Source organism: Silurus meridionalis, chromosome 14 (genome assembly GCF_014805685.1).
Source record: "Silurus meridionalis isolate SWU-2019-XX chromosome 14, ASM1480568v1, whole genome shotgun sequence".
Taxonomy (NCBI): domain Eukaryota; kingdom Metazoa; phylum Chordata; class Actinopteri; order Siluriformes; family Siluridae; genus Silurus; species Silurus meridionalis.
Window position 1 is genome coordinate 22,019,614 of NC_060897.1, and position 14,363 is coordinate 22,033,976.

The 14,363-nt window shown below is 40.4% G+C and overlaps 1 protein-coding gene across 1 annotated transcript in view; it reads right to left on the reverse strand.

Annotated features, from left to right (window-relative positions):
- The window catches only part of sept12 (septin 12), a 68,074-nt gene that overhangs the window by 51,444 nt on the left and 2,267 nt on the right, over positions 1-14,363 (reverse strand). The window contains exon 2 of the mRNA XM_046865626.1: positions 6,722-8,017. Coding sequence (XP_046721582.1) covers positions 6,722-8,017 — 1,296 coding nt within the window. The remainder of the gene's footprint in view (positions 1-6,721; positions 8,018-14,363) is intronic.

Genomic DNA, 14,363 nt, shown 5'->3' on the forward strand with positions numbered 1-14,363 from the left:
CCGGACTGACGCCAGTGCTTATTTGCACATTTCATGCTAATGTTGCAATAGCACATAAAAGAGAAACAAGGCTACAAGTACATTGATTTGTCTTTTGGACCAGTCAGAATCCAGAATTCAACCGCTACTGCTACAGTACAGAGAGTAGAAGTCGACTGATTAATCGGTTTTGCTGATTGCTGGAACTATCAGCGATCATCATAAAATCCATACCGGTAGTTTTTCCAGCTTTCGGTCCGCTGTCATTACGAGTGCAGCCTCAAAAGGCAAATCACTGATGCCACGTGCTGTTTGTTTTTACACGTAAGATGGTGCGCTAGACGGAGAGCATTATATTATATTTATTATTTATTTATTATATATATATTTTATAATGAATATATTTTATATTTATTTCCTTTAGCACATTTTCATGATGTTTTTCTTATTTATTTTACATGAAGTTTTGTGTATGTTTTTTAATCCAGTATCTATTTAAAAAACGATCGCTTGATTAATTGGTTATCGGAAAAAAGTACGATCCAACCTAGCTATTGGTATTGGTAAAATCCACCTCAGTCAAATTGTCACATTTTTCATTACCTATCAATGTTTCCAAAATCGCTCAGGCTTTCAAGATACTTGGCCCCAAGGGGACGGGTTTCAGTTAAAGACTCTCTCGCTTGCTCATGCTCAGCTTTATTACACGTGATATCCTGATCAAAGAATGCCACGTCTGACACGGTGCACAGCAGCTTTGTTTCCACAACAAAAGAACATCGTGTTGATGAGGCCAGGAAACAAACGAGAACTGACACGACTCCGAAAATATACCTAAGGAAATTTTGTTAAACTGACAATGTGACACCAAAAATATTCAATCTACTAGGGTTCAAGAGTGCAAAAAAAAAAGTGCAGCCTGTCTCTGGAATATTTATTACTTTTTCTTAAAACCTTTCGAAAGTGCCCTAAGATTTACAGTAATCAACAATTGTCTGGTTATTTCAATATTTCAATTTCTGGTGTTCAATAGGGATGGCGCTCTGTAGCGGGAGATTGGTGGAACAGGTTATGTCATGTTACCCCTCTATCCACATATACTTTATATACAATTGTGTGCCTCCAACGTTGTGCAACAGTTTGGGGAAGAACCAAATGTGGCTTGAAAGTTTTATAGTAGCATTTAATCCCATTTTACAAATAAATCTGCATCGATAGTTGATTGCTGAAACTATCAGCTATCAGCAAAAATCCATACCTATAGTTTTTCCGGGTTGCGTCCCCTGCCTTTATGAAAGAAGCAAATCACCAACTCTTTGTTTTTACATGCGAGACTGCATGCTGCACGGAGAGCGCTACATTATATTTATTAATTACAATTTAACATTTATAATCTATTTCATTATTTTGATTCCTTAATATATGAATTTCCTTTAGCACATTTTTATGATTCAGTACTGTTTTTTTTTTAACGTTATGTTTTTTATCTAGTAGCCATTTACTATCCAGTACGACCCAGCCTAGCGATCTGTATCTGTAAAATCCACAATCAGTCGACCTCTTCCATTTAATGTTGAAAAATGTAATCGCTTCCTGTTCTTACTTGTGAAATCATTAGATATATAATGTTTTTTTGTTTTCTACAAGTTTTCTAACATTATTTTGTAAAAGCGTGTACGTTTATATTGGACTTCTGTACTGAACATGCACAATCCCATTTCTCATGGCCGTATTCTGTGTTATTTAAACCAAATGGAAGCAGTTATCCTACAAGCCACCGACCCAGCGACTCTCCGCCTCCTACGAACCCTTGACACGAGGTCGCAGAAGCGCAACGTCGTTCATCTTTGACGGAAACGGCTCTCAACCCACACAATTTTTGCTTTAACACAATACTGCTCTTGTGGGACTGTCACGAGATTCTCAGCCTGAGCATGAGTGTGTGTGAAGTCAAGTGATGATGGAATAATGACAAACTGCATTGATACTCAATAAAATACAAGCGGTCATTATTTCCACTACAGAGTCACAAAACTTTTCCATTTTTCTCTCTCACCTGAGGATGATTAGGGACCGGCACAGGGGTTTGACTATGCAGAAGACGCTCTGTGGAGCACAAGCGCCGGACTCGTCTCTGAGCTATTTACCATATTTGTGCGAGCCAAGAGGATTACATGAGGTCAAATGTGACCCACGGGGACATACTTTCCTCCTTTCGTTCTTTTCTTTTTCTCTCTTCGCTCCCTTCCCTTTTTTCTTCCCTAATCCTCACACACACACATTGTGATTTAATGCAGCCGGCATACTCTAAATTGGATTTATGTTAAACCTTCACCTGACACAAAGGTCACATCTACGACAAAGTGTCTTCTGGTGATAAAAAGAAAAAAGTACCAAAGAAAACGTTTCACTAATATTAACTAGCTAGAAACTAGTTAAGTTAGAAACACTCGTAGACTCCAGTCTCTCACAGACTTTATAACTCATTTAAAAATTAAAAAAGTATGTAAATAAATTATAATCAAATGTTATAAGCATTAAAACATTATATTCAAAAAACTGCGCTCACAAATTCAATAATTCGCTCACGTCAGTTCGGGTGAAAGTTTTCTATTGGCAATGGTGCAAAATTAAGGTTTGTAGTCTATAAAATCCAAATATCCTGTTGTATTTAAAACAAATTTATACATAATTTTTATGTGTGTATTCAGCTGATCCAAGCAACTAAACAAAAACACACTCGCACACTTTTGCGTCCACACTTCGTTTTCAATCGTTTCCCAAAAGTTGCTGATCCACGCTGAAACGTTTGAAAACGCTCACGTCCCTGTACTGCGCATTAGTTTCTGCCTGCCGTTTATTTACTTTTTGGCTCTTTGAAACGTGGGGGCAATGACTACAAATGCATAATAGTTTTTTTCTAAAGCCTCTCTTTTCACACACTGCAACGGAAAAACAACGTTTTAAATTTATCCACATTGGAGAATGTTTTGAATAAGCTCCATTTTCGTTGACTATATTTTTCTTTATTTTGGCCACAAGGAGACGGGGTTTTCAGTCGAAATTATCTTTATGAAATCACTCTCCAAAAGTGGATACAATTAAAAACATATAAGTATGGACTTAAATATTGTAAATCTACCCATTCTTAGTGTTATTGTCACAATGGCTGTATGCTTTTATTGCACTATAAATGTTTTTGCTTGGTTTTGCTCCCATTCTCCGATAATATACCAAACAAACCCCTCCAGTCAGTGCAATTTCTCTCCTAAAATGTTTTTTCCACCAACAAAACTCCTCCCATGATCTCCTCTACATTCTCTTCCTTTTCCTAAGCCTTCTAGCCTCAGGTTATAGAGTATCATCTGCTCCCGAAGAGAAGAATCTGACTTCTCGTTGAACAGAAAGAGCTCGGAGATCTCCCACGCTGAAAAGAAGCGAGTAAACAAACTTGCCATAGGTAGCTGATAAGATTGCTAATGTTGTCTTATCTGCTGAGGAAACACATTGCTCCAGAGAGAGTCGAGATATAACTGGAAATGGCACCAGGCCATGACTGAAAGGATGGAAAGCAGGAATAACCACACTGCGAAACTGGAATTTTTAATCCATGTTTTAATCCACAAACTTTCAAGTGTTTGCCGTGCAGACGGTAGCAGGCCTTCTGTAAGATAAGCTGGAGGCGGATAATAGGGGGGTGGCCTAAAACATCTGCTAGGGAAGAATTTATTTCTTAAATCACTGTCATTAAACACAAAATAAATTGTGGCGCATAAGCGCGTGAAGAACCTGCAGACAAGTGCGGACATGATGTCGTGAAGAAAGGGTAAAAAAAGAAAGAGGAGGATATTTATGGTTGTTTTCTAAGATAACTTTAAAGGGTTTAGGTTTTGGTGCGTCGGATGCACGTGGATGTGACTCAACTCCCTGAGTTGTGCTAAATGCTCATCTAAGGGGTGATTTTACCCACAAGGCTGTGTTACATTTTGGGTCAAGTTATGCTAGTGTAGTACCATCCCCCATCCCCCCAAGAACTCCACAAGTAACCCCTAGGATCTATTCCTGCAACCCCCCAGTGACCTGCTGTAACCACCCCAGAAGTCCCTCCCAGAAGCCCTCAAGTTAACACAGAGAACCCACCCCAGTAACTTGCAAGAACCACACTAATAACCCCAGGAACCACCTCGCTGAGCACCTCAGTAGCCCCCCATTAAGCAGCCCAGATTTACCTTAACACACTAGTGCATAACCCCTGTGCATTAATTGTTTGACATTTACTTTCTAGAAGGTCTTATTTGTGCATTCCTGCCCATCCAATGCATTACCCGTACAAACTTACGATAATATTATTTATACTCAACACGTTATAGAAGAACTTATAGAAATGCAAAATATTCTTACGAATTAAGTCTTCATTATACTTTTCAGTGTGGTTTAATGACAGGTTTAATGGTATAGCTCTCTGTTTAAAGAAAGGAAAGCCCTTTGGCTAGTTCTAGTTTTCATCTTTTTCTTTTTTTTTATTAGGAAGCAAACATCTTTGAGTCAAGGAAGTCAGAGCAAAACAACAATTTCGTTAGGGAACATGAATTAGCGAGACGTTTTTCATCTTTATGGTCAATCGGAGCAAAGCCGCGCTGGATTTGAAAGGCGTGTCTGTAACAGCGCTACCTCTCCGTAAACATTCGCAGATCCTCTTTAGGACGCCTTTGAAATGTTAAAAGTGCTTTTGTTTGAAGTGATTTTAAAATGCAATTTGTAATACGGGAGATATTTACGGCCAGACTGGTCTGCTGCATCAAATGCCAGAAGAAAAAAAAAACACTAATTTGTTTAGAAGTTAGACAAGTGAAGTTTTGGAAAGCCCCTGTTGTACTGCCAGTAACTGATTTTACGCAACATGTTTTGTACGTCCACAATGAACAATAGCTGCCTTATAAATCTTAATTGGCTGAATCAGAAAAAAGCATCAAAATGTATCTTATTGTTGGCGGGTCATTAGCAAAACTAGCAGAGCATGTACTATGAAGAGGAGGACAACAAAGCACGGTGGGATCGCTGTGATGCAGGTTGATTTCCACAGTACTCTGCATGACATTGTACATTCACACTGTATGGACATGTAAGGTAGTGGAAATAAATGATCTGTTTTTCCATGTTATCACAGGAAGTTCAGGAACTTCTGCACATGCTGCTAAACAATGGGTGGAGAGTTATATTTATAAAATTAAATAAAAACCCATATATATCAAGTCGTGAATAAAAAAACAAGATGTGGCATTTTCCCATGGGTCCACCAGAACATCTGTTTACACTGCATGCTCAGACAACGATGCCTGAAGAGGAAAACCAAATACACCACAGCGCAAAAGCTCGGCATGTGGTACACATCACTGACATCTGAGATTGTTTCAGGCTCAAAGAAACAAGAACATGTCCATCTATAACCTTTCTGTGATTCAGGTAGAACTTCAAATACTGTTTAAACATTTCTAAATCATCCTGTGCAAATGAAGCCCAAATATGTCCTACTAACTTTGTCAAATTAATCGCAGTCTCAATGTTATTCGACATTCGATGCTACACACGAAACAAAATAAACTGCACATGGGCCACAAACCATTGGGCCAGGCACTTGAACAGATTCAAAAAAACACCCCATGCCTCCAGTTCCAGGAAGGGAGGAGGGAGGGAGCAAACAAAACGCAAAAGGAAAACGCATACCATGTGGGAAAGAAGCACGTTTCCTTTTTGGTCGGAGCCAAATGATCTTTCCTCCTGATTCTCATTGTCTAATCCTATTTTCAACAAACCCCAACCTCCCACACATGCCGCTCCAGTTCTAGATAACCCCCCAGCTATCACCACTACCTCTATGCACACCAACTTTGCCTCTTTCCAACTTTCATGATACAGCTCTTTGTTAGCACATCTTGTTTTCATCAGCAGCTTTTCAAAGACCCAGATGTCCTGACACAAGGGATGCTGCCAAGACTGTAATTTTGTGCACTCGGCCGCTACGTTTCCTTTGATGTTTCTCAGACCACGGCCCTGAGTCTCAAACGGACAACGCATTTATGTCAGTCAGACCACAAAGCCGGTAAATTAGTGTTTTGCTCCTGACAGACGTTTTTGAATCATGCTGATCCACTTGCTAAATGGGGATGTGGGCCGATGGCGAAGCTCAGGCTGCACACCTGAGAAGCTGTTCCATAAACAGGCCTGATTCAACAGCCTACGGCAGGATTGTGCTTTGCTGTGGCTGACAGGGTTCCCTGTACAGGATAGGCAGTGATGACAGGCCTCCCTACACTGTTATCACTGTTTGTACTTGACTATTTGTTGATATGCCAGGAATTCCTCTCCTTTTTTTGCCTTGCACTACATTTTCCCCCTATTTCCCCACTGGATGGTAAAGAGATCGATTGGAAAAGACAGCTGTGGTGAAAGCAGCACTTGAACCCCTGCTTCCAGAGCTATACAGGTTTGTTTATTTAACTAATGGTGTTCCCTATGAAGGAAATATTTCGCCCTTTAAGTAAAGGCTAAGTGCTGATTCCAAGAATAGCAATTGTTTTTTGTGCAAAGGTTAAATAAATGTCATTTAAAAAGTATTTCAGATACATAAGAAAAACATCCACCAAATGTGGTCAGTATTAAATGAAAGTAAGTAACTACAAATATGCATAAATCTTCTTTACTTGACACCAATGCAAATATATATTAAAAAAAAAGAACATACCTTCTGATCTCTTGAGTTCTTGGCATTGTCCTGGTGGGGACTCTCTCATGATACCATTGCTGAGATGGGTTCCAGAGCTTGGGTGTGGTTTTGGTGCTTTAACCTCCACTCTGGAGAATGAAGCAATCCTCTGGAGAATGGAACCCACACTGTCTTTGGCCTGAGGCTCAATTTGTGCAGGACTGCTGATGTTTGACCGTGTGGCTTGAGAGGATGTCGCAGGAACAATTTGGACCATCTGAGGCTGAGAGGCCAGGTTAAAGCGTGGGGTCTGAGCAGGGGACAGCAGAACAGGGGACTCACTTATGTTTGGCACTGGGATGGCTCCTGGTGGGGTGTCCAGCTCCTGTTTCTGTATAGCGGAGGGGAGAACCATTGGTAGGTCTGCGCTGTCTAAGCTACTGACAGAAGCAGAGGTGCTTTCAGATATAGTCGGGCTGGTGGAAACTGGATGAAACCTTGCTGGAGGTTTAGGTGGCACGTGTCCCTCTGTCTGGGATTTGACCACGAGGTTGTCCAGATCAAGAGGGAACTTGTTGAGCCGTGCTGGTTCTTTGGTTTTAGGGGCCTGCTGGTTGATGGGTAAATCTTTCCCAATGTTGCCATTGTTTTGAAGGCGATATGCATTCCAGGTAACAGCAGAACCGGGGTATCTTGTACCCGGGGACACCACACGTCTCACTCCTCCACTCTCCGCCATCTGTAGGTCCAAGGACGGCATGGAGCCATGGCTGATACCTAACGGCTCTGTGGGAATCACCAAAGGACCCTCCAGCTCTGAGTGAAACATGTTCCCATGGGAGGAGAACTTCTTCAAGGCAGGGCTGCCCAAACGCTGGGCTTTGTAACCTCCGACTCCCATGGGGCTCTGTGGAGGGCTTGTGTAAGAGCTCATTTTGGAAGAGGCTTGGTACTCCAGACTGGAAGAGGAACTGTGAAGACTGTCATTATCACTACCAGGCCCAGATGATGAATTGAAGCCATTTGGGTTGAATTTGTTCTGAAAAGAGGAGGCACGATTGATTCCAGTGTTAGAGGAGATAGCAGGCTTTCCCATGGTGCCTCGGTTAAAGGACAGACTAGACACCATTCTGTTCTTTATGGGTGGACTTTGAACAGGACTGGAGCTGAGACTGATCCTCGTGCGGTAAGTGGGCGACACGAGACCACCTGGACTCCGCACCTCATTTGCTTTGTTCAGGATGGAGCTTGGGCTGATAGGAGATGTGACTGTAGAGGCTGGAGAGAATGTCGGGATCTCATCCACATCATCAATGTCAAAAGATCTCTTCAAGGCTATGGACAAACATAAAATCATGCGCAAATGAACACAAGCATGTCTCGTCGATAAATTATTGTGCAATAGTTCAAAATGGTTTTACAATGTTATAAATCAGTTTTATGTTGACAGCAAATAAACTGCTTTCTGGCACTGCAAAAACCATGAATCATTCAGTGCGGGAAATAATTATTTGATCCCCTGCTGGTTTTGTACATTTACCCCTTACAAAGAAATGAACAGTCTAGAATTTTTATGGTAGGTTTATTTAAACAGAAAGAGAAAAAATATTTGAAAAATCCACAAAAAACATTAAAGAAAGGTTATAAATTCATTTGTAACTGATCATGTGAAATAAATATTTCATCACGTACCAAATTAGCAATAATTCTGACACCCACATACCCAAATTATTCCTGTCCCTTTAGGAAAATACTCCTAATATCAACTCGTTATGTGTAAAAGACACCAGTCACACAATCAACCTCAAATAATTATTTCCCCCACTGTAAATTTACTTCTAAATTAAGTATTCCATTAATAAGTCGATTCTTGTTCATGCATATTGCATTCGTTTATTTTTCAAAAATAATTTTTGTCTTGGCTTCTTTACCATTTCTGCATACGTCAATCACATTTTTATATCGTAAATGAAAGCTGCAGCATAGACGCACAGAGTTGAGTCTAGAAATAGTCTATGAAATGACCTTCAATAAAATGACCTAGGTCAACCTCCTAATTTTGGGAGGAATAAAGCAAAAAATGTCAATAAAAATCTTTTCCTGTTTTCATACCAAATGTACGAATGCATTTTACATGCATAAACTTTAAAACTTGTTGGTTACAAGGTTAGATTTGTTTATACAGTCAGCCTGACTTAAAATTCCTTGGTCACGCCCATTGTTAAAGGTCGAGCCGAAAATACAGTGTGGTCTGTTTGATTGTGCTGTGAAGCTGCTCTGACATCATCGACTAAAACCAGTCCAGAATGAAGTAAAATTCACAATGACAAATAACAAACTCACTTAAAGCAGTATTTATTTTACTGGTGCAACAACACAAATGCTGAAGGATAAAAATAACATCTGTGATAAGAATTATTATTGTATAGCTGAGATGTTTCCTGTTGTGCAGTGGATCAAAACAGAGGCCATAGTGTTTGCAGATCAAATGGTTTTTAAACATTTGAACAAATGCAACAGCAGTGTAAAAGCAAATGCTGCAAAGTCCACACCTGGAGCAAGTACATTGTAATGATGCTGAATCATCCTTTCATTATGACAGCTTGTGAACCAAAGCTCAAAGCAAACACGGATTTCCAGCCTTTCCTTTTGCAAAGAACAGACTCAAAGACACAAAGAGCCGATTCAGGAACATAGCGGTGTCGCATGCTGAGGGTTTGGATTAGCCTGGCTTTCGCACGACCCAGAATTCCTCCATAGGACAGTAAGCCAGTCCGGGGATCTCTGCATCAAACGGCATGTGGCTAAAAATGTTTTGCGTGGACACCCGATCGAGACAAGGCAACAGCTGAAGCGGGTCCAGCAGCTGATGCATTATGAGTTTACGACTGCGTTTGTGAATGGCACTTTTACTTTTGCTGGCTGTCGCACAGCAAACCCAAATACCCCGATGACTAAATGGTAGGTGTGTTGGTCTTTTAGGTGCAGCTATCCAGCACTGTGTAAACATCCCATTATCAGTATAGGACTATCTTCCACTATCTTGAGTATCAGTCCTTATTTTTGGATCGCTCTCAGCCAGAGTTGGTGTGGCATTTCTCCCGGTAGGGTGCGCTGGCAATTAGAAGCAGCGTCAAATCATTAAATCAAATCCCGTTTCACAGCCTCCCCGTGTAAAGCAAGTAAACCACAGCCCCTTTGTTTCAACTCGCCCATCAGCAGTCATACAGCTGGGACGGCTAATCGGATTCCAGCAGCGAGAATGCTTTTGTTCGGCAGACACACATCTGTCTGTTTGTGGTGGCTACACACACTGTTATTCCCTTCAGGGCTGCAAAGGGCACCATTAATGAGTCAAAGAGAGTGCCGGGAAAAAACACTGTATATGTTCTTAAAAGATGGAAACACGTATGCTTTTTTTTCTTTCAAAAAACGAGAGACTTGAATGGCTCACAGCCCAACATCCCTCTGACAGAACTCTCTCAGAGTAGCACATTCAAGTGTAAACTTGCACTCCCTTTCGACCCAAAAATAAAGAGAAGCGGGTATCAGGTAATTACTGGCACCCTGTCAAACACTCAGGAAATAATTACGCTGGCAGACGAGCGCACCATCGTTAGCGCTCTGAGCTGCACGCTCTCTCAAAGAGGCCCGATCTTCACGGCTTACATGCGGAGAAAAAAAAAAAATCTCTGGATTTTATCAACAGTTCGCACTCCCCTCCTTTTCCACTTCATGGTAGTACTGAGACTCCTCTCAGAGCTGATTGTGATAAACTGGTTTCGATGGCAGGCTTCCAACAGCCACGAATCTCACAAAGACTAAGTACTCTAGTAAGAGCTGCAAACCTTAAAAACGGTTCTCAAATGCGTTCTTCAATTTGTCCATCCTGCAGTACATTATGGACTTGGGTTGCAAAGGGGTGGAAAATTTCCAGTTTTAGCTGGTAATTTTGGAAATATACCAAGTTGGAAACTTACAAGGAATTTATAGGAATTTGTGAGAATTAATTAGAAATTTGGGGAAATGTATATAAACTCTATCATGTACAAACATAAATATTAGACCACGATTAATTTCATGAGTTAACTCGTGATTAATCGCAACCAAATCACACAATGTTTTCTGTTCTAAATGTACCTTAAATTGATATTTTTCAGGTTTTAATACACAAATCAACATACTCAAACATAGAGCATGAAGACAACATATTCTTGTAAATGTTTTAAAGTAATTATTGTGGTTTAAATGACATAAATCATCAGGACACCAAACGGAACTTTTGTTGTTTCCACACGGACGGTTTTAATTGGCGGATGTGTGCATCTTGGCGGATTTTGGTGCTGATTTGAGACTTTGAAAACAGGAAAGGAATAAATTGTGAATAAATGTGTGTTGCGTCGAAGGTTTCAATTTCGCCTTTTTATAAATAATTGTTTATTTCTATTCTTATAAAAACGAATACATATAAACTAATACAGATTTTGGACTTTAATTTTAATGATTACTATAATTTTGTTGCACAAAATTGTACTTGTACTTGCCAAGATGGAGATTTTTGTATGTGCAGGATTAAAGAAATGATGTGTGTTATGTTAAAGAGGAATGCAAAGTGCATGTAGGGGGGCGTGGCCTCAGTAACCCTGCAGTAAGTGTGCATGTGATTGATAAATGTCATGAAATTGAATCCAATCCGGTTGTGTTAAAAAACATTATTCAGCAAAAAACCTTTCAACTACAAATAAGTTCCCTGCTATAGGCTGAGCAAAGATTTAATAAATTCCCAGTTTATTCGTATTAATTCCTGTTAATTCCATGGAAAGTTTCCACTGTTTAAATTTCCTGACATTTTTCAACCCAAATTATGAAAGACTAAAGATTTTGCATGTTAGAAAATGACACAAATGCCTACACTCTTACATAACCGAGTCTTTTAAAAGTTCTTTGGTTCATCCCTCTTGGAGATCCATGTATCAGAGGGTTTTGCTATGAGAAAGTATTCCAAGTGAAATCATGAATCATCCAAAAACATTTTTTAACAGTTAATCAAGACTGTACACGTATTTAACTCATAAAATCCACCATCATTAGCGAAGGATTCATTATCACATGAATTGCACTCCACAAGAGTCACAAAGTTCCTCAAGCAAAGGAACCCCTTTTTAACAGTGTGCATTTGATTGATAAATGTCATGAAATTGAATTCAATCCGGTTGTGTTAAAAAACATTATTCAGCAAAAAAAACCTTTCAACTACAAATAAGTTCCCTGCTATAGGCTGAGCAAAGATTTAATAAATTCCCAGTTTATTCGTATTAATTCCTGTTAATTCCATGGAAAGTTTCCACTGTTTAAATTTCCTGACATTTTTCAACCCAAATTATGAAAGACTAAAGATTTTGCATGTTAGAAAATGACACAAATGCCTACACTCTTACATAACCGAGTCTTTTAAAAGTTCTTTGGTTCATCCCTCTTGGAGATCCATGTATCAGAGGGTTTTGCTATGAGAAAGTATTCCAAGTGAAATCATGAATCATCCAAAAAAACTTTTTTTTAACAGTTAATCAAGACTGTACAACGTATTTAACTCGCAAAATCCACCATCATTAGCGAAGGATTCATTATCACATGAATTGCACTCCACAAGAGTCACAAAAGTTCCTCGAAGCAAAGGAACCCCCCTTTTTTTTAACAGTGTGCATTTGGATTTGTGCCGTCTCCTAACACACCAAATGAACACCCAATTAGCCCCTGAAAGCCTCGGTAATTAGCGAATAAGAGGAAGCGGTTGTGTTTAATGAGGTAGAAGGCTAAACAACCGAAACCTGGCAACACTATGAGACCCGAGTTGCTAAAGAAACACTTTTGAGATGCCGCAGGGTTCTTTTTTTTTTTAAACGCCTGTACAGATTTGTATGCTTTTTTTTAACCCGTGAACACTTAATTAACAAATGAATCAAATCAGGTGTGTTAAATGAGGTAGAATCCGGGTTCAAATCGAATCTCCGAAGTTTCCAAAGACCTGGTCTACACTCTTGACCTATAGACTTATAGTGGGTTTAAATCGCATGTAAGAAGAAAAGCAGATTCCCATCACTCTGTGGAAAGGCCGAGCCAATCCCCACGGTGGTTCCTGACATACGAGGTTTTTCTGCAAACGCCTGTGAAATGCTGGTGAACTGACACTGCAAAGTACAGAGCATGGTGGATTGGCCCATCATGCACAGCACTTCTGAGATTCCTCACCTTTGTCATGCGGCCGCCTGGCTGGAGAATTATACAGGTATTATATTATGACACATACCGTTAATCAAGTCGGGTCTTTGGATTGCGTATAAGTGCTGCAGGCTTCAGGGTAGTGTGTGTAGCTAATGGCTGCCCAGGGGGAAAAGCTGGGAGATAGAATCCTTGGGAAATCGAGCAAAAGCAAAGTGTGTAGACATCTGGCTATAAACTTGTACAATCCCCAGGAAACTGACATTTGTAATCACTTCCATTCATCATCACTGATACCAGAGCATGTAGTACATTTACACAGGGGCTACATTAAACAGATTAATTCCCTTTATTGTGTGTCAAAACATCTTTCTGTCTTCTATTAAGTCTAGTTCACTTAATTCACTACTATTAAACATGTAAAACTCCTACTATGAAGAGCGTATAATCATCCGAACATTCTGGATGCTTCCAAGAAAACGTGGAGCAGCGAGGTGGCCAGGCACGGAGGGGCATGTCAGGACTCGTGACGGAGGCACCTCTCATCTCATCCTACTGCATTCCTTACAGGTACACGCTCACGACCCTTCGCTACACGGCTCATGAGACCACCTCTGCCCCAGCACATCTGGAAGTCGAATTCAGAGCAGATCTGGGGTAATGCAAAAGAAAGGCCAGGCACTTGTGCCCCTGGGGGCTACATAAAACTTTCACACTCCTGAAGACCTGCAAACACTAAATCCTCTAAAGGACTGCTGGCGCTTTCTTTTCCTCCTTTTTTTTTTTGGCTGACAAATTGCTGCGAGTTTTCTGATGGGCTATAACATGGGAAAGCTGCGTTTACACGTTACGTGCGGAGCAACACGTCGACGTGCGGTAAGCGGGTTTCAGAGGTTGAAAGACTAAGGATCAGATTAGCACCACGGCCCCTTGCTGAGAACTCCAATTTTGGGTGTTTATATAAGGTACGTTATCCAAACAATGGCCTTTGAAATTCAGGAAGCGTTCATAAATCACGATCATCGGCTCCATCCCGAAATAGGTTTATCTTATCTTATTTTCCTTCAATGACCCTTTTTTGTGGGGAGCAGCGCAGTTTAAAGCAGGAGACAGAAAGGCAGCTTGTCTGGTCTACAGTGAGGCAGTTTACCGTAATTACCTTGCCATAAACACAAACGCTTTCACACACCTTCTTACTATTTAACCCCTTTAGATCTTGTTTGAGCTCTACTGGGGCCCCGATGTCTAGAGGAACTCTGTGGTAAGGAATGCATGAACAGAAATGGGGGAAATAAAGGAAGCCAGTCATGTAACATCTTTGTTATTGCATGGTTTCAGGACTTGGATTTAGTGAGCATGTGATCTTTGACCTTTTGGATTAGAAGGTCAGTAGCACAGCCACTGAAAACATGGGATCTCTGTAGACTACGGTTTTCTTAAATGCTATTCAGCAGATGTGTAT